The sequence below is a fragment of the Zea mays genome, chromosome 2 (assembly GCF_902167145.1).
Source record: "Zea mays cultivar B73 chromosome 2, Zm-B73-REFERENCE-NAM-5.0, whole genome shotgun sequence".
In the NCBI taxonomy this organism is placed as follows: Eukaryota; Viridiplantae; Streptophyta; class Magnoliopsida; order Poales; family Poaceae; genus Zea; species Zea mays.
Window position 1 is genome coordinate 142422814 of NC_050097.1, and position 13936 is coordinate 142436749.

The 13936-nt window shown below is 41.5% G+C and overlaps 1 protein-coding gene and 1 pseudogene across 1 annotated transcript; one reads left to right on the top strand and one right to left on the bottom strand.

Annotated features, from left to right (window-relative positions):
* Positions 1–353: 353 nt before the first annotated feature.
* Positions 354–3263, top strand: LOC103647029 (60S ribosomal protein L3). The gene is made up of 6 exons (XM_008671602.4): positions 354–514; positions 664–768; positions 1126–1236; positions 1552–1856; positions 2258–2667; positions 2751–3263. Exons 2-6 carry the CDS (start codon positions 684–686, stop codon positions 3007–3009), a joined length of 1170 nt encoding a protein of 389 aa, XP_008669824.1. The 5' UTR covers positions 354–514; positions 664–683; the 3' UTR covers positions 3010–3263.
* Positions 3264–4761: 1498 nt separating this feature from the next.
* LOC103648946 (dnaJ protein homolog) lies at positions 4762–6472 on the bottom strand (annotated as a pseudogene).
* Positions 6473–13936: the final 7464 nt, after the last annotated feature.

The following is a 13936-nucleotide window of genomic DNA, read 5'->3' on the forward strand; positions in this document are numbered from 1 at the left end:
TATCAAAATATTATATTATACAAATGTCAAGTATATCCATCTAAATACCATTACAAAAATTTTAGTATCATTTAACCATCTATTCAACACACCAAAGATAATTGGATAAAATAGTAACACTAGGATAGTACTACATAGCACATTACATGTTCCATTAAATTGTCATTAAATTGTCGTTAAGCCTTCTATGACATTATGCCTAAAAGATTGTTAAATAGTAAAAAAGATGGATGACTAAAATCCAAGTTCATGCTTGGTTAAGTTTATATTGGGTATTTTATACCCACGTGTTAATGGGTATGGGTGAAGACGGAACGTTCTAATACCCATTTACCCATTGTGTGAAATTTTTTGCCCAATATAGAATATTTAGCCCATATACGGGTATCGAGTCGCGGGTACCTATTCCCATCTATCATCTGCCATCTATACTCGGGACCCCTATATATAACTAACCTCTGCTAGGGTTTACTCGCATTTTGGCTCCTCACTGCCGCGCCGCCACCCCCTACAGGTGGATGTAACGAATCCGCCGCCGGCGTCATCTCCTCCTCCCACCTCGACTCGCCTTGCTCGCCGGCGGCGGCCTTTTCTTCGCCGCGCGGCGAGTCGCCCATGTTGAGCTCGCGGCTGATCTGATGGGCTTGTTGTGATCTCCTGCAGGTAAGGAAGAGGAGGGCAGGATGTCGCACCGTAAGTTCGAGCACCCGAGGCACGGCTCCCTCGGCTTCCTTCCCAGGAAGCGCTCCTCCCGTCACCGCGGCAAGGGTACGCGCGCATCTCTTACTCCCTCCTTGCTCGCTTGCCTTGTTCCGATACGTGTTATCTGAAATGTTCTACCCTTCAACCTTTAGAACTTGAAGTATTATTTATGTTCCTTCTATTTAAACAACCTGTACTCCGCTAGTGGTGTTGTTAAGTAATAATTTTCATAGGGTTGTCTTCCGTCAGTGAAGGATTGTCTATTGCATATAAGTGCAATCCAACATTATGTATAATCTGAAAACGTGCTGTACAATTGAATTATGTTGCTGTGAATATTAACCTGTTTAGTATGGTATGCACATTCATTTGGCAGGTTTACTTAATGTCCAAAATCTGATAGTAGTTTTCCTGTTTTTGCAGTGAAGTCATTCCCTAGGGATGACCCCAAGAAGCCTTGCCATCTCACTGCCTTCCTTGGCTACAAGGCTGGCATGACTCACATTGTCCGTGAGGTTGAGAAGCCAGGATCCAGTATGTCCACCCCCTTCTTTTTTATTAATCAATTAAGCTGATGACATAGTCCAGTTTGTTTATATCTGAAAAATGAATTGTAACATGAGAACGATTTGATTTCTGACCAGCAGTTTTAGTTTTTTTATGAATTTGAGGGCACTTAACTTTAGATGATATAAGCCACACAACTATCTCTTCACAGGCCCATAGACTTACTCAAAACAATAGATTTTTCTGTTGAATATCCACAACTGCTTGCACCCATGAATCTCGAGTATATGGATACCATTTCACTCCATTATCGTAACTGCTCTGCCTACTTGATTTCTACAGAACTCCATAAGAAGGAAACTTGTGAGGCTGTTACCATCATTGAAACCCCTCCTCTTGTCATTGTTGGGCTCGTGGCATATGTGAAGACTCCTCGTGGCCTCCGCACACTCAACTCTGTTTGGGCCCAACATCTTAGTGAAGAAGTGAGGAGAAGGTTCTACAAGAACTGGTGCAAGAGCAAGAAGAAGGCTTTCACAAAGTATGCTCTCAAATATGAAAATGATGCTGGCAAGAAGGAAATTCAGCTGCAGCTTGAGAAGATGAAGAAATATGCTTCTGTTATCCGTGTCATTGCTCATACCCAGGTAAGAAGCTTAATTGTGCTTTGTTGCTCATTCATGTTTGTAGGAACACAGTTTCTTAATGATTGATGATGCAATTACTATTGGTCTTTTATTTGGCTTCATTATTCCTGTTTATGCAATCTTTGTGTAGTCAAATGATCATTTTTGTTTTCTTTATTGTGTATATATATATGTCACAACCCTTGTTATTAAGTTTAAACTTCCATTGCATTATCTATCAATGATCATGTAGATTTCTTCTGTGATGTTAAAATCCTTGACTTGTTATTAAATTTCAACTTCTATTGTACTTCAGTGCCGGGAGTGAAGTACACCTATCTTTCATATAATTGAAAAGTGATTATTTTTTCTGAGGCACTAGGTATTAGCAAACTCACCTTTTATGTATTTGTATATTTTAGATTAGGAAGATGAAGGGTTTGAAGCAGAAGAAGGCTCACCTGATGGAGATTCAGGTCAATGGTGGTACCATTGCTGACAAGGTGGACTATGGCTACAAATTCTTTGAGAAAGAGGTCCCTGTTGATGCTGTCTTCCAGAAGGATGAGATGATTGACATCATTGGTGTGACCAAGGGGAAAGGTTACGAGGGTGTGGTCACTCGTTGGGGTGTCACCCGGCTTCCCCGCAAGACCCACAGGGGTCTCCGCAAAGTTGCTTGTATCGGTGCATGGCATCCGGCTAGGGTCTCCTATACGGTTGCCCGTGCTGGTCAGAATGGGTACCACCACCGCACTGAGATGAACAAGAAGGTGTACAAGATCGGCAAGGCTGGACAAGAGACCCACGATGCCTCCACAGAGTTTGACAGGTACTATTTCTGAGCTTGTACTAACTTGCACAATCTGTTTACCTTTGTTGCTCTTGTTGGTAACGAATTGCTGCCATTTGCAGGACTGAGAAGGACATCACTCCCATGGGTGGCTTCCCCCATTATGGTATCGTGAAGGGTGACTACCTGATGATCAAGGGCTGCTGTGTGGGACCAAAGAAGAGGGTGGTGACCCTCCGCCAGTCCCTCCTGAAGCAGACTTCCCGGCTGGCGCTGGAGGAGATCAAGCTCAAGTTCATCGACACATCGTCCAAATTTGGGCACGGTCGCTTCCAGACTACCGATGAGAAGCAGAGGTTCTTTGGCAAGCTCAAGGCGTAAGGTGCTGCGGTGCAGCGAAGTCCCATTTCTCAAAATCATCAAACTGTGATACTTTTGTTTGTAACCTTGCTGTACCAAGTTTTGTAGCCGGATGGTTTAGGAGCATGGTCCGGTCTTCTATGGATCGTTCCATGCTTCAGAACTGTAGTGTCTATGTTTTGTGCTATTTTGGTTGTTTAATGCCCCAATCATTACATATAGATTTCAATTGTTTTGTTGTTTGATGATCAATGTAACTATTTATACTTAGGTCATGTTTGGTTTCTTTAGTCTAGGGACTAAAGTTTAGTTAGGGACTAAAGTTTAGTTAGGGACTAAAGTTTAGTCCATAACATGTTTGGTTCTAGGGACTAAAAATAGTAAGAATATACTAAATGACTCATAAGAAAACTAAAATGACCTTTAACATTCTTCTGCTATTAGAACAATTGAACTAAATGAGGGGTAAATGTGGAATTAATATGGTTTAGTCTCTTTTAGCACATATGTGAATGACTAAAGACTAAATTATTTTAGTCCATATTTTAGTTCTAGTGTTTAGTAAAAAAGTACTAAATGGAACTAAAAAATAGAGACTAATCTTTAGTCTCTCTAACCAAATACCCCCTAAGAGGGTGTTTGATTTATATAGACTAATTTTTGGTCCATCTATTTTATTCAATTTTAGTATCTAAATATGAAAACTAAAACTCTATTTCATTTTCCGTATTTAGGAATTTAGGAACTAAGACCCCGTTTAGTTCTATTAATCCTAGGACTAAAGTTTAGTCCCTATCCTGTTTGGTTGTAGAGACTAAACAGATTCTAAATACATTAAATACAACACATAAAGACCAAAATGCCCCTTTTTTGTTTGACACCAGTTTTCTAAGAAGGGTAATTGGAGTAAATGTTGCCATTTAGTCTCTTTTAGCATCCATGTGAGGGACTAGAGACTAAAGCCAATTAGTCCCTATTTTAGTCCTTCTGTTTGGCAAAATAGAGACTAAACGGGACTAAAAAACAGGGACTAAAGATTAGCCCCTCTAACCAAATGGGGCCTAAAATAGAATAAAATGGAGGGACTAAAAATTAAGCCCTACAAATCAAACACTTCTTAATTATGTTTGCTAGTGTTTATGAATATAGTTTAGAGGGTGCAACATGGACTTGGATGAAGACAACAACGTGGTGATCAAGAAAATCAACATCTTAAAGTAATACATAGAATATTTATTGAAGACATTATGAAGATAATGTAAGAGTCTACACAAGAAGAAACACGAAAAAATAAAGTCATCAGGTCGTAGAGCGGCACCAAAAATCATAGAAATTTGGCTGCAGAGCAGCACCGAAGCTTGGATCGAGAATCTTTGACCATCACAACGAAGCTCATGTGAAGAACATAGTGGTACCATTCGAAGAATGTTGGTTAGCTCCTCGTTGGAGTTGGAAAAATGGAGGCTATTTTAGTGTGCGACGACAATTATCGTTGGATTTCGTTAAAAAAGATCTAAACGGGCTCGTCGAACAGATTGTTTTGAGTATACTAGTCATATGTCCGTATATTGCTACGATTTTTATATATGACTAGGTCTATGCCCGTGCGTTGTTACGGGTGCATTAAAATGCATAACAATGTTAGTGCCAATGTGCCATTATATAGGAACTAATCCTTAGTAATACTGCACTCTTGTAACCGAAGTATCATCAGACCAATACAAGTGGTAAACTCAATATGGCCCAAAGCGAAACAGCAAATTTGCAAGCTGCCTACTGCTGGGCGCACTGCACCCTCTGCCCACCGCCTGGCACATCATCATCCTCGTCGTAGGCCTCCTGGTGCTGCCGCCGCCTCTGCATCTCCTCTTCGATGTTCACGTCGTAGGGCATCGTCTCCTCGCACTCGTCCAGCTCCATGTCAGTGTACTGTGATATTGGCTTGGGCGGGAGAACAGCCTCCAGGGCCTTGCACTGCTCCAGGCTCAACGAGTCCGGGAACTCCACCGAGAAGTGGATGTACAGCTTGCCCTTCATGAAGGGCCTCTGATACATGGGCATGCCTTCATCGTTGATTGCCTTGAAAGAATCTGCACAAATTTAAAATAATCATAATCATACATCAGAACCAAAGCTATGAGAATGGAATTGGACGGTTAACAACTGACACGGTACCACCAAGACACCAACATCATTTTTAGATATTAAATTTTGTTACAACATAAAAGGAATTGCAGATTTCCAATAAAAGTGTGACCATCAAAGACAATAGCTTTAACTAACAAATCAACACCATCTATATCAACTAAAAAATAGGTTGTCTACACACACCTAAAATTGATTGCATAAAAAAATCAGCTGCTCACTTGGCAAAAATCATCACATATCTCATCTTAACAATCAGCAAAAGGTAAAAAAATGCAACCAAATCCCCCATTGGCAATAGCTAAACGCCCCTGACGAACTACCAACACCTACTTGTTAAACTCGGAAGAGTCTATGCAATGCAACCGGTTCAGGTGGTAGTGTAGCCGGCTGATCACTGGCACAAACACAAATACTATCAACCACAAGCAGCCCTGAACACAATGAATCAGATTCCTCACCAGGCTTCACAACTTCGCCAGGGTTCGGTTTGATCAGCAGCTGCCTGTTATCCAAGTGAGTCAGAACAAACTGGAAGCCACACAGAGATTCGATCAAGGTCAGTGTGTGCTCGTAGAAGAGGTCATCGCCCTTTCTTGAACTTGGGATGCTCCTTCTGCTGGAGAACAAAGATGATATCTCCAGTGGCAGTATCAGGCTGCACATGAGCACAAGATAGTTAGAACCCAAGGTTGCACACATTAGTTAGAACAGAAGTTTAGTTTGTGCCAGAGGAATAACTTTAGAACTGAGGACTAAGGAGTCATTACCGCTTCATCAGCTTCGCCAGGGAATGTGATCTTCTGCCCGTTCTGCATACCTTTCTCAACTACCACTTCAAGAACTTTCTTCTCCGACACAACTTTATCACCTTTGCATTGTGGGCATGTATCCTTATCACTGATGGTCTCTCCAGAACCCTTGCACTCATTGCAAGGATGTTGCATTTGCTGAATCATTCCAGGTCCCAACTGCCGGATTTGGACCTTGAAGCCAGAACCTTGACAACCAGCACACCTCGACGAAGCTCCAGACTTGGAACCCTTACTGCATGATTACAAGCACACAATGAGATCCTAAGAATCTAATATAGAAAGCATACTGTAATTGAGTTTTTGGTATCCTTGAACCAGAAGGCAAATTCAAGACGCCTCATGTGTTCAGTCCTGAATGGTTTATCAGTTGGTTGACTGCAACACAAATATTTAGTACGTGAGAAATTTAACTTGTACCACAATTCACTGTCAGTTGTAGTGATGCTCAGCTATACAAAACCAACCCGATAATCTTTTCTTTATTGCCTAAATTTGAGTTGATTTTAAAACCTTAGCAATTCCATGTGTGGTAGTGGAATCAGCTAACAACAAACGACTACCACGCCAATGTTTAAGTGCGGTACACAGATCATCTCTAAACTGAAAGCAAAGACTACTAAGACCAAAACCTCGCCACAAACTTTAGGAGCAAACAACACTCTGTTGGCTTCAATCCTTTGATGACCTACCGAATAAGTTCAGACGTGAGAGCCATATATAAGCAATAATTTAATTTCTGATGGTAAACAAAAACAGTTATTCAACAAAAATGGGCTAAATACCAGCACATCATACAGACCAACCATGTAGCACCGCCTCGAGGAGGTGATTGGTGAGGTTTTTTATTACCAGTACAATTTGCAAAGCTCCAAGACGGACATCCTAGATTTTTTTGGTTTCGACCAATAATTTTGCATTATAAATCAAGCGAGACAATGTGAATCAATGAAGCTACAATGTATATATGCTTGTATCCGTTAAAAGGCAATTGAGACCATATCAAGTACTACATACATTGCCCTCAGGAGCTGATTTAAAAGATATATGTTCCTACATTTCACCCACACTAACTTATATTTGAAAGATGGGTTCTGTTGTTTGCTTCAGCAGGCGACATCACTAAAGTCCATTTGCTCTGGTTGGCATATGCTTATACTACTACATTAAAAAAAAAGAATTCCCAATCTGGTTGGCATATTATATACTGTATTTATCATTTCATACCAGACTGGGATCATCGATGCTAGAAGAGCCCAAGGTCATGGCATTACTTTAATTTGCATTACCCTCAAACCAAGGAGTATTAGTAGATGATTCAGGCTCCCACTCAGTAATTAAACCTGAGAACAGTTCATTATATGCTTTGCGGTAGAACCTGGCGTTTAATGAGAACGTTGGTAAGAGTTATCATACCATGTGGAATTATGAACCAATAGACAAACTAAACTGTTACAAATTATACATCACTATATCAGTAGCTTAATTAGCATCAATTTTGCTATTATCAAACTGAGAGGAAGGTGTGTAGCATCATTACCTGCTTGCCTCTGCCAGTAGGTTTACCAAACTCTTCGATTACTTCTGCTGGATTCGCAAGTCTAGGTACCAATGCAGGAATAAAACCAAGTTAGTTCCTCCCTAAACCTCCGTCACTACAGAGCAAACCAACAAACCAAGACTTGACATTTAAGAAAGACTCAGCACCACCATTTAAATGAGCATGAAGCTGAACAAACTTAATTATCTGCAAATTAGAAAGGAAATGAAGAATAAGAAAGACAAAAAAACCTGAAAAAAAATATGTGCATTCACCAGTTTTTGTAGCAGTTTTCAGAGAAGTTGAAGTGCAGCTAAAACAGAATAGTAAAGGTGACAGGACCGGTTCTCAACTAAATCTATGCCCTAGGTGATTTCTTCGCATCAGGAGGCAGCAAGGTTCAGAGATGCTAACAAGATCTGGAATTTTCATTGAAATTCATCACCATCAATCAGTCTAGCCAACCAGAACAACCATGGCTCATACATGGCTCATGAGTTGCTTCCAAGTTCCTCCACCACTCTTCAACCTCTAAATCAAATCATCAAGAACGATTTCCTCTTATATTTTGCTAAGATTAAGCAGATCAATGCAATTCCTGCAACACATGTATCCTTTTTATACAGTTTCCTGCTTGCTTTGCGATCACTACAGTTATTAATTTAAGAAACAAAACAAAAGGAGACCAGAAATCAAACAAGCACAAAAAAGAAAAAAAAATCCAATCATGATCACAATGCATGATCTCGTTGCACAACCAAATCGAGCAAATTATGGTCAGATACCTGCACAAGCGACGTGACATCCTTGGTTATGCCCAGCTCTCGTCGAAGCCAGCGCTTGTGGGTCTCGCTTCTCCCTATCATGCTCCTCCTCCTCCCACCGCTACGTCGCGGTGGCGTGCTTACCTGGTGGAATCACAACATAACTATTAGCGAGAGTGCATTCATAAATGTAGAAAAATTTGAAGAGTTTTACCTTGAACAAGAAGGCAAATTCAAGACGCCTCATGTTTCAGTCCTGAATGGTTTATCAGTTGGTTGACTGCAACATAAATATTTAGTACATGAGAAATTTAACTTGTACCACAAAAATAATTCACTGTCAGTTGTAGTGATGCTCAGCTATACAAAACCAACCCGATAATCTTTTCTTTATTGCCTAAATTTGAGTTGATTTTAAAACCTTAGCAATTGCATGTGTGGTAGTGGAATCAGCTAACAACAAATGACTACCACGCGAAGGGAGAATAGATTGAGTTCAGTAGTAAATGCATAGGTAAGTCGAAGCCGTGATTTTCTGAATTTTAAATTGCGGCTGTGTTTAGTGTGCATTTCTTCATAATGGGTGCTAAACGAATTGAATGGTTGCTGAGCCTAAGCTACCTAAATTCCTAAATCACATGAATCAATTTATCTCGTCACATGCATAGTGTTGGGTGTCCTTATCATGTGAAGAGAGTTACACACTGATGTGGGGAACCTCGCTGAGAATCGCTATTCACATTAATAGGATACATGCCTCTGTAGACACCAAACTAAACACAACAAAACAGAGAAGGAACCTTTTAGCTTACCCATGAAGACGACGAACATCAACAGAACCAAGATCAATCACAAATCTGGTCTTCTCCAGGACCTTGTGCAGGTAGGGGGTCTTCATCATTGAAAGTCGCCTAGAGGGGGGGTGAATAGGGCGAATCTGATGTTTATAAACTTAAGCACAACTACAAGCCGGGTTAGCATTAAAAATATGAACGAGTCCGAGAGAGAGGGTGAAAAACAAATCGTGAGCAAATAAAGAGTGAGACACGATGATTTGTTTTACCGAGGTTCGGTTCTTTCAAACCTACTCCCCGTTGAGGTGGTCACAAAGACCGGGTCTCTTTCAACCCTTTCCCTCTCTCAAACGGTCACTTAGACTGAGTGAGCTTCTCTTCTCAATCAAACGGGACACAAAGTCCCCGTAAGGACCACCACACAATTGGTGTCTCTTGCCTCGGTTACAATTGAGTTGATCACAAGAAAGAATGAGAAAAAGAAGCAATCCAAGCGCAAGAGCTCAAATGAACACAAGTCACTCTCTCACTAGTCACTATTTGATTGGAAATGATCTATGGACTTGGGAGAGGATTTGATCTCTTTGGTGTGCCTTGTATTGAATGCTATAGCTCTTGTAAGGTGTGGGAAGTCAGAAAACTTGGATGCCATGAATGGTGGGTGGTTGGGGGTATTTATAGCCCCAACCACCAAACTAGTCGTTTGGTGAAGGCTGCTGTCGCATGGCGCACCGGACAGTCCGGTGCGCCACCGGACACTGTCCGGTGCGTCTGCCACGTCACCATACCGTTGGATTCTGACCGTTGGAGCTTCTGTTTTCTGGGCCACTGGACAGTCCGGTGGTGCACCAGACATGCACTGTTTACTGTCCGGTGCGCCATCTGGCTCTGCTCTGACTCTGGCGCGCACTGTAGCACATTTAATGCCTTCTGCACACGACCGTTGGCGCGAAGTAGCCATTGCTCCGTTGGCACACCGGACAGTCCGGTGCGCCACCGGACAGTCCGGTGCTACACCGGACAGTCCGGTGAATTATAGCGGAGCGGCCTCCAGAATTCCTGAAGGTGAGCAGTTCGGAGTTGGAGTCCCTGGTTCACCGGACAATGTCTGGTGGCACACCGGACGGTTCGGTGCGCCAGACCAAGGCACACTTCGGCTGACTTTAGCTCTCTATATTTGAATCCTTTCTCGGTCCTTTTATTGGTTTGTTGTGAACCTTTGGCACCTATACAACTCATAATCTAGAGCAAACTAGTTAGTCCAATTATTTGTGTTGGGCAATTCAACCACCAAAATCAATTAGGAAAAGGTGTAAGCCTATTTCCCTTTCAATCTCCCCCTTTTTGGTGATTGATGCCAACACAAACCAAAGCAAATATAGAGGTGCATAATTGAACTTGTTTGCATAATGTAAGTGCAAAGGATACTAAGAATTTAACCAATAAATTCTCATAAGATGTGCATGGATTGATTTCTTTATTTTTAACATTTTGGACCACGCTTGCACCACATGTTTTGTTTTTGCAAATTCTTTTGTAAATTCTTTTCAAAGTCCTTTTGCAAATAGTCAAAGGTAAATGAATAAGATTTTGAGAAGCATTTTCAAGATTTGACATTTTCTCCCCCTGTTTCAAATGCTTTTCCTTTGACTAAACAAAACTCCCCCTCAATCAAATCCTCCTCTTAGTGTTCAAGAGGGTTTTAGATATTAGTTTTTAAAGGGTTGTACCAAATTGAAATTCTATCAAAACAAGATACCGATTGAAAAATCACAAATTGAAAAACCTTTTCTTAACTCAAAATGGTGAAATTGGTGGTGGTGCGGTCCTTTTGCTTTGGGCTAATACTTTCTCCCCCTTTGGCATGAATCGCCAAAAACGGATACTAGAGTGAAATGTAAGCCCTTAGTTACTTTATCTCACTATGGTAAATAATATATGAGTGAAGATTATACCAAAGTAGGAGAGTTGCGTGGAGCGACGGCGAAGGGTGAGTAATTTGATGGAGTGGAGTGGAAGCCTTTGTCTTCGCCGAAGACTCCAATTCCCTTTCAATCTATGACTTGGTTTGAAATACACTTGAAAACACATTAGTCATAGCATATAAAAGAGATATGATCAAAGGTATATTAATGAGCTATGTGTACAAAACATCAAAAGAAATTCCGAGAATCAAGAATATTTAGCTCATGCCTAAGTTTGTTAAATGTTTGTTCATCTAGTGGCTTGGTAAAGATATCGACTAATTGTTCTTTGGTGTTAATATATGCAATCTCGATATCCCCCTTTTGTTGGTGATCCCTTAGAAAATGATACCGAATGACTATGTGTTTAGTGCGGCTATGTTCAACGGGATTATCCGCCATGCAGATTGCACTCTCATTATCACATTGAAGAGGAACTTTGGTTAATTTGTAACCATAGTCCCTAAGGGTTTGCCTCATCCAAAGCAATTGCGCGCAACAATGGCCTGCGGCAATATACTCGGCTTCGACGGTAGAAAGAGCTACGTAATTTTGCTTCTTTGAAGCCCAAGACACCAGAGATCTTCCCAAGAACTGGCATGTCCCCGATGTACTCTTTCTATTAATTTTACACCCTGCCCAATCGGCATCCGAATAACCAATTAAATCAAATGTGGATCCCCTAGGGTACCAAAGACCAAACTTAGGAGTATAAACTAAATATCTCAAGATTCGTTTTACGGCCCTAAGGTGAGCTTCCTTAGGATCGGCTTGGAATCTTGCACACATGCATACGGAAAGCATAATATCCGGTCGAGATGCACATAAATAGAGTAAAGAACCTATCATCGACCGATATACATTTTGATCTATGGATTTACCTCCCGTGTCGAGGTCGAGATGCCCATTGGTTCCCATGGGTGTCTTGATGGGCTTGGCATCCTTCATCCCAAACTTGTTTAGAATGTCTTGAATATACTTCGTTTGGCTAATGAAGGTGCCCTCGTGGAGTTGCTTCACTTGAAATCCCAAGAAGTACTTCAACTCCCCCATCATAGACATCTCGAATTTTTGTGTCATGATCCTACTAAATTCCTCACATGTAGATTCGTTAGTAGACCCAAATATTATATCATCAACATAAATTTGGCATACAAACAAATCATTTACAAGAGTTTTAGTAAATAAAGTAGGATCAGCCTTTCCGACTTTGAAGCCATTAGTGATAAGAAAATCTCTTAGGCATTCATACCATGCTCTTGGGGCTTGCTTGAGCCCATAAAGCGCCTTAGAGAGTTTATATACGTGATTAGGATACTCACTATCCTCAAAGTCGGGAGGTTGCTCAACATAGACCTCTTCCTTGATTGGTCCGTTGAGGAAGGCACTTTTCACGTCCATTTGATAAAGCTTGAAGCCATGGTAAGTAGCATAGGCAAGTAAAATGCGAATTGATTCTAGCCTAGCTACGGGTGCATAGGTTTCACCGAAATCCAAACCTTCGACTTGTGAATATCCCTTGGCCACAAGTCGGGCTTTGTTCCTTGTCACCACACCATGCTCATCTTGCTTGTTGCGGAAAACCCACTTGGTTCCTACAACATTTTGATTAGGACGTGGAACTAAATGCCATACCTCATTCCTAGTGAAGTTGTTGAGCTCCTCTTGCATTGCCACCACCCAATCCGAATCTTGAAGTGCTTCCTCTATCCTGTGTGGCTCAATAGAGGAAACAAAAGAGTAATGTTCACAAAAATGAGCAACACGAGATCTAGTAGTTACCCCCTTTTGAATATCACCGAGGATGGTGTTCACGAGGTGATCTCGTTGGATTGCTTGGTGGACTCTTGGGTGTGGTGGTCTTTGAACTTGTTCATCTTCCTTGTCTTGATCATAGGCATCTCCCTCTTGATCATTGCCCTCCTCTTGAGGTGGCTCATTCTCTTGATCTTCTTCATCATCTTGAGCCTCATCCTCGTCTTGAGTTGGTGGAGATGCTTGCATGGAGGAAGATGGTTGATCTTGTGCTTGTGGAGGCTCTTCGGATTCCTTAGGACACACATCCCCAATGGACATGTTCCTTAGCGCGACGCACAAAGCCTCTTCATCATCTAGCTCATCAAGATCAACTTGCTCTACTTGAGAGCCGTTAGTTTCATCAAACACAATGTCACAAGAAACTTCAACTAGTCCAGAGGACTTGTTAAAGACTCTATATGCCCTTGTGTTTGAGTCATATCCTAGTAAAAAGCCTTCTACAGCCTTAGGAGCAAATTTGGATTTTCTACCTCTTTTAAAAAGAATAAAGCATTTGCTACCAAAGACTCTAAAATATGAAACATTGGGCTTTTTACCGGTTAAAAGTTCGTATGATGTCTTCTTGAGGATTCGGTGTAGATATAACCGGTTGATGGCGTAGCAGGCGGTGTTGACCGCCTCGGCCCAAAACCGATCCGAAGTCTTGTATTCATCAAGCATGGTCCTTGCCATGTCCAATAGAGTTCTATTCTTCCTCTCCACTACACCATTTTGTTGTGGAGTGTAGGGAGAAGAGAACTCATGGTTGATGCCCTCCTCCTCAAGGAAGCCTTTGATTTGAGAGTTCTTGAACTCCGTTCCATTGTCGCTTCTTATCTTCTTGATCCTTAAGCCGAACTCATTTGAGCCCGTCTCAAGAATCCTTTCAGAGTTTCTTGGGTGTGAGATTTTTCCTACAAAAAGAATACCCAAGTGAAGCGAGAATAATCATCCACAATAACTAGGCAATACTTACTCCCGCCGATGCTTATGTAAGCTATCGGGCCGAATAGATCCATGTGTAGGAGCTCGAGTGGCCTGTCAGTCGTCATGATGTTCTTGTGTGGATGATGAACACCAACTTGCTTCCTTGCCTGACATGCGCTACAAACCCTGTCTTTCTCAAAATGAA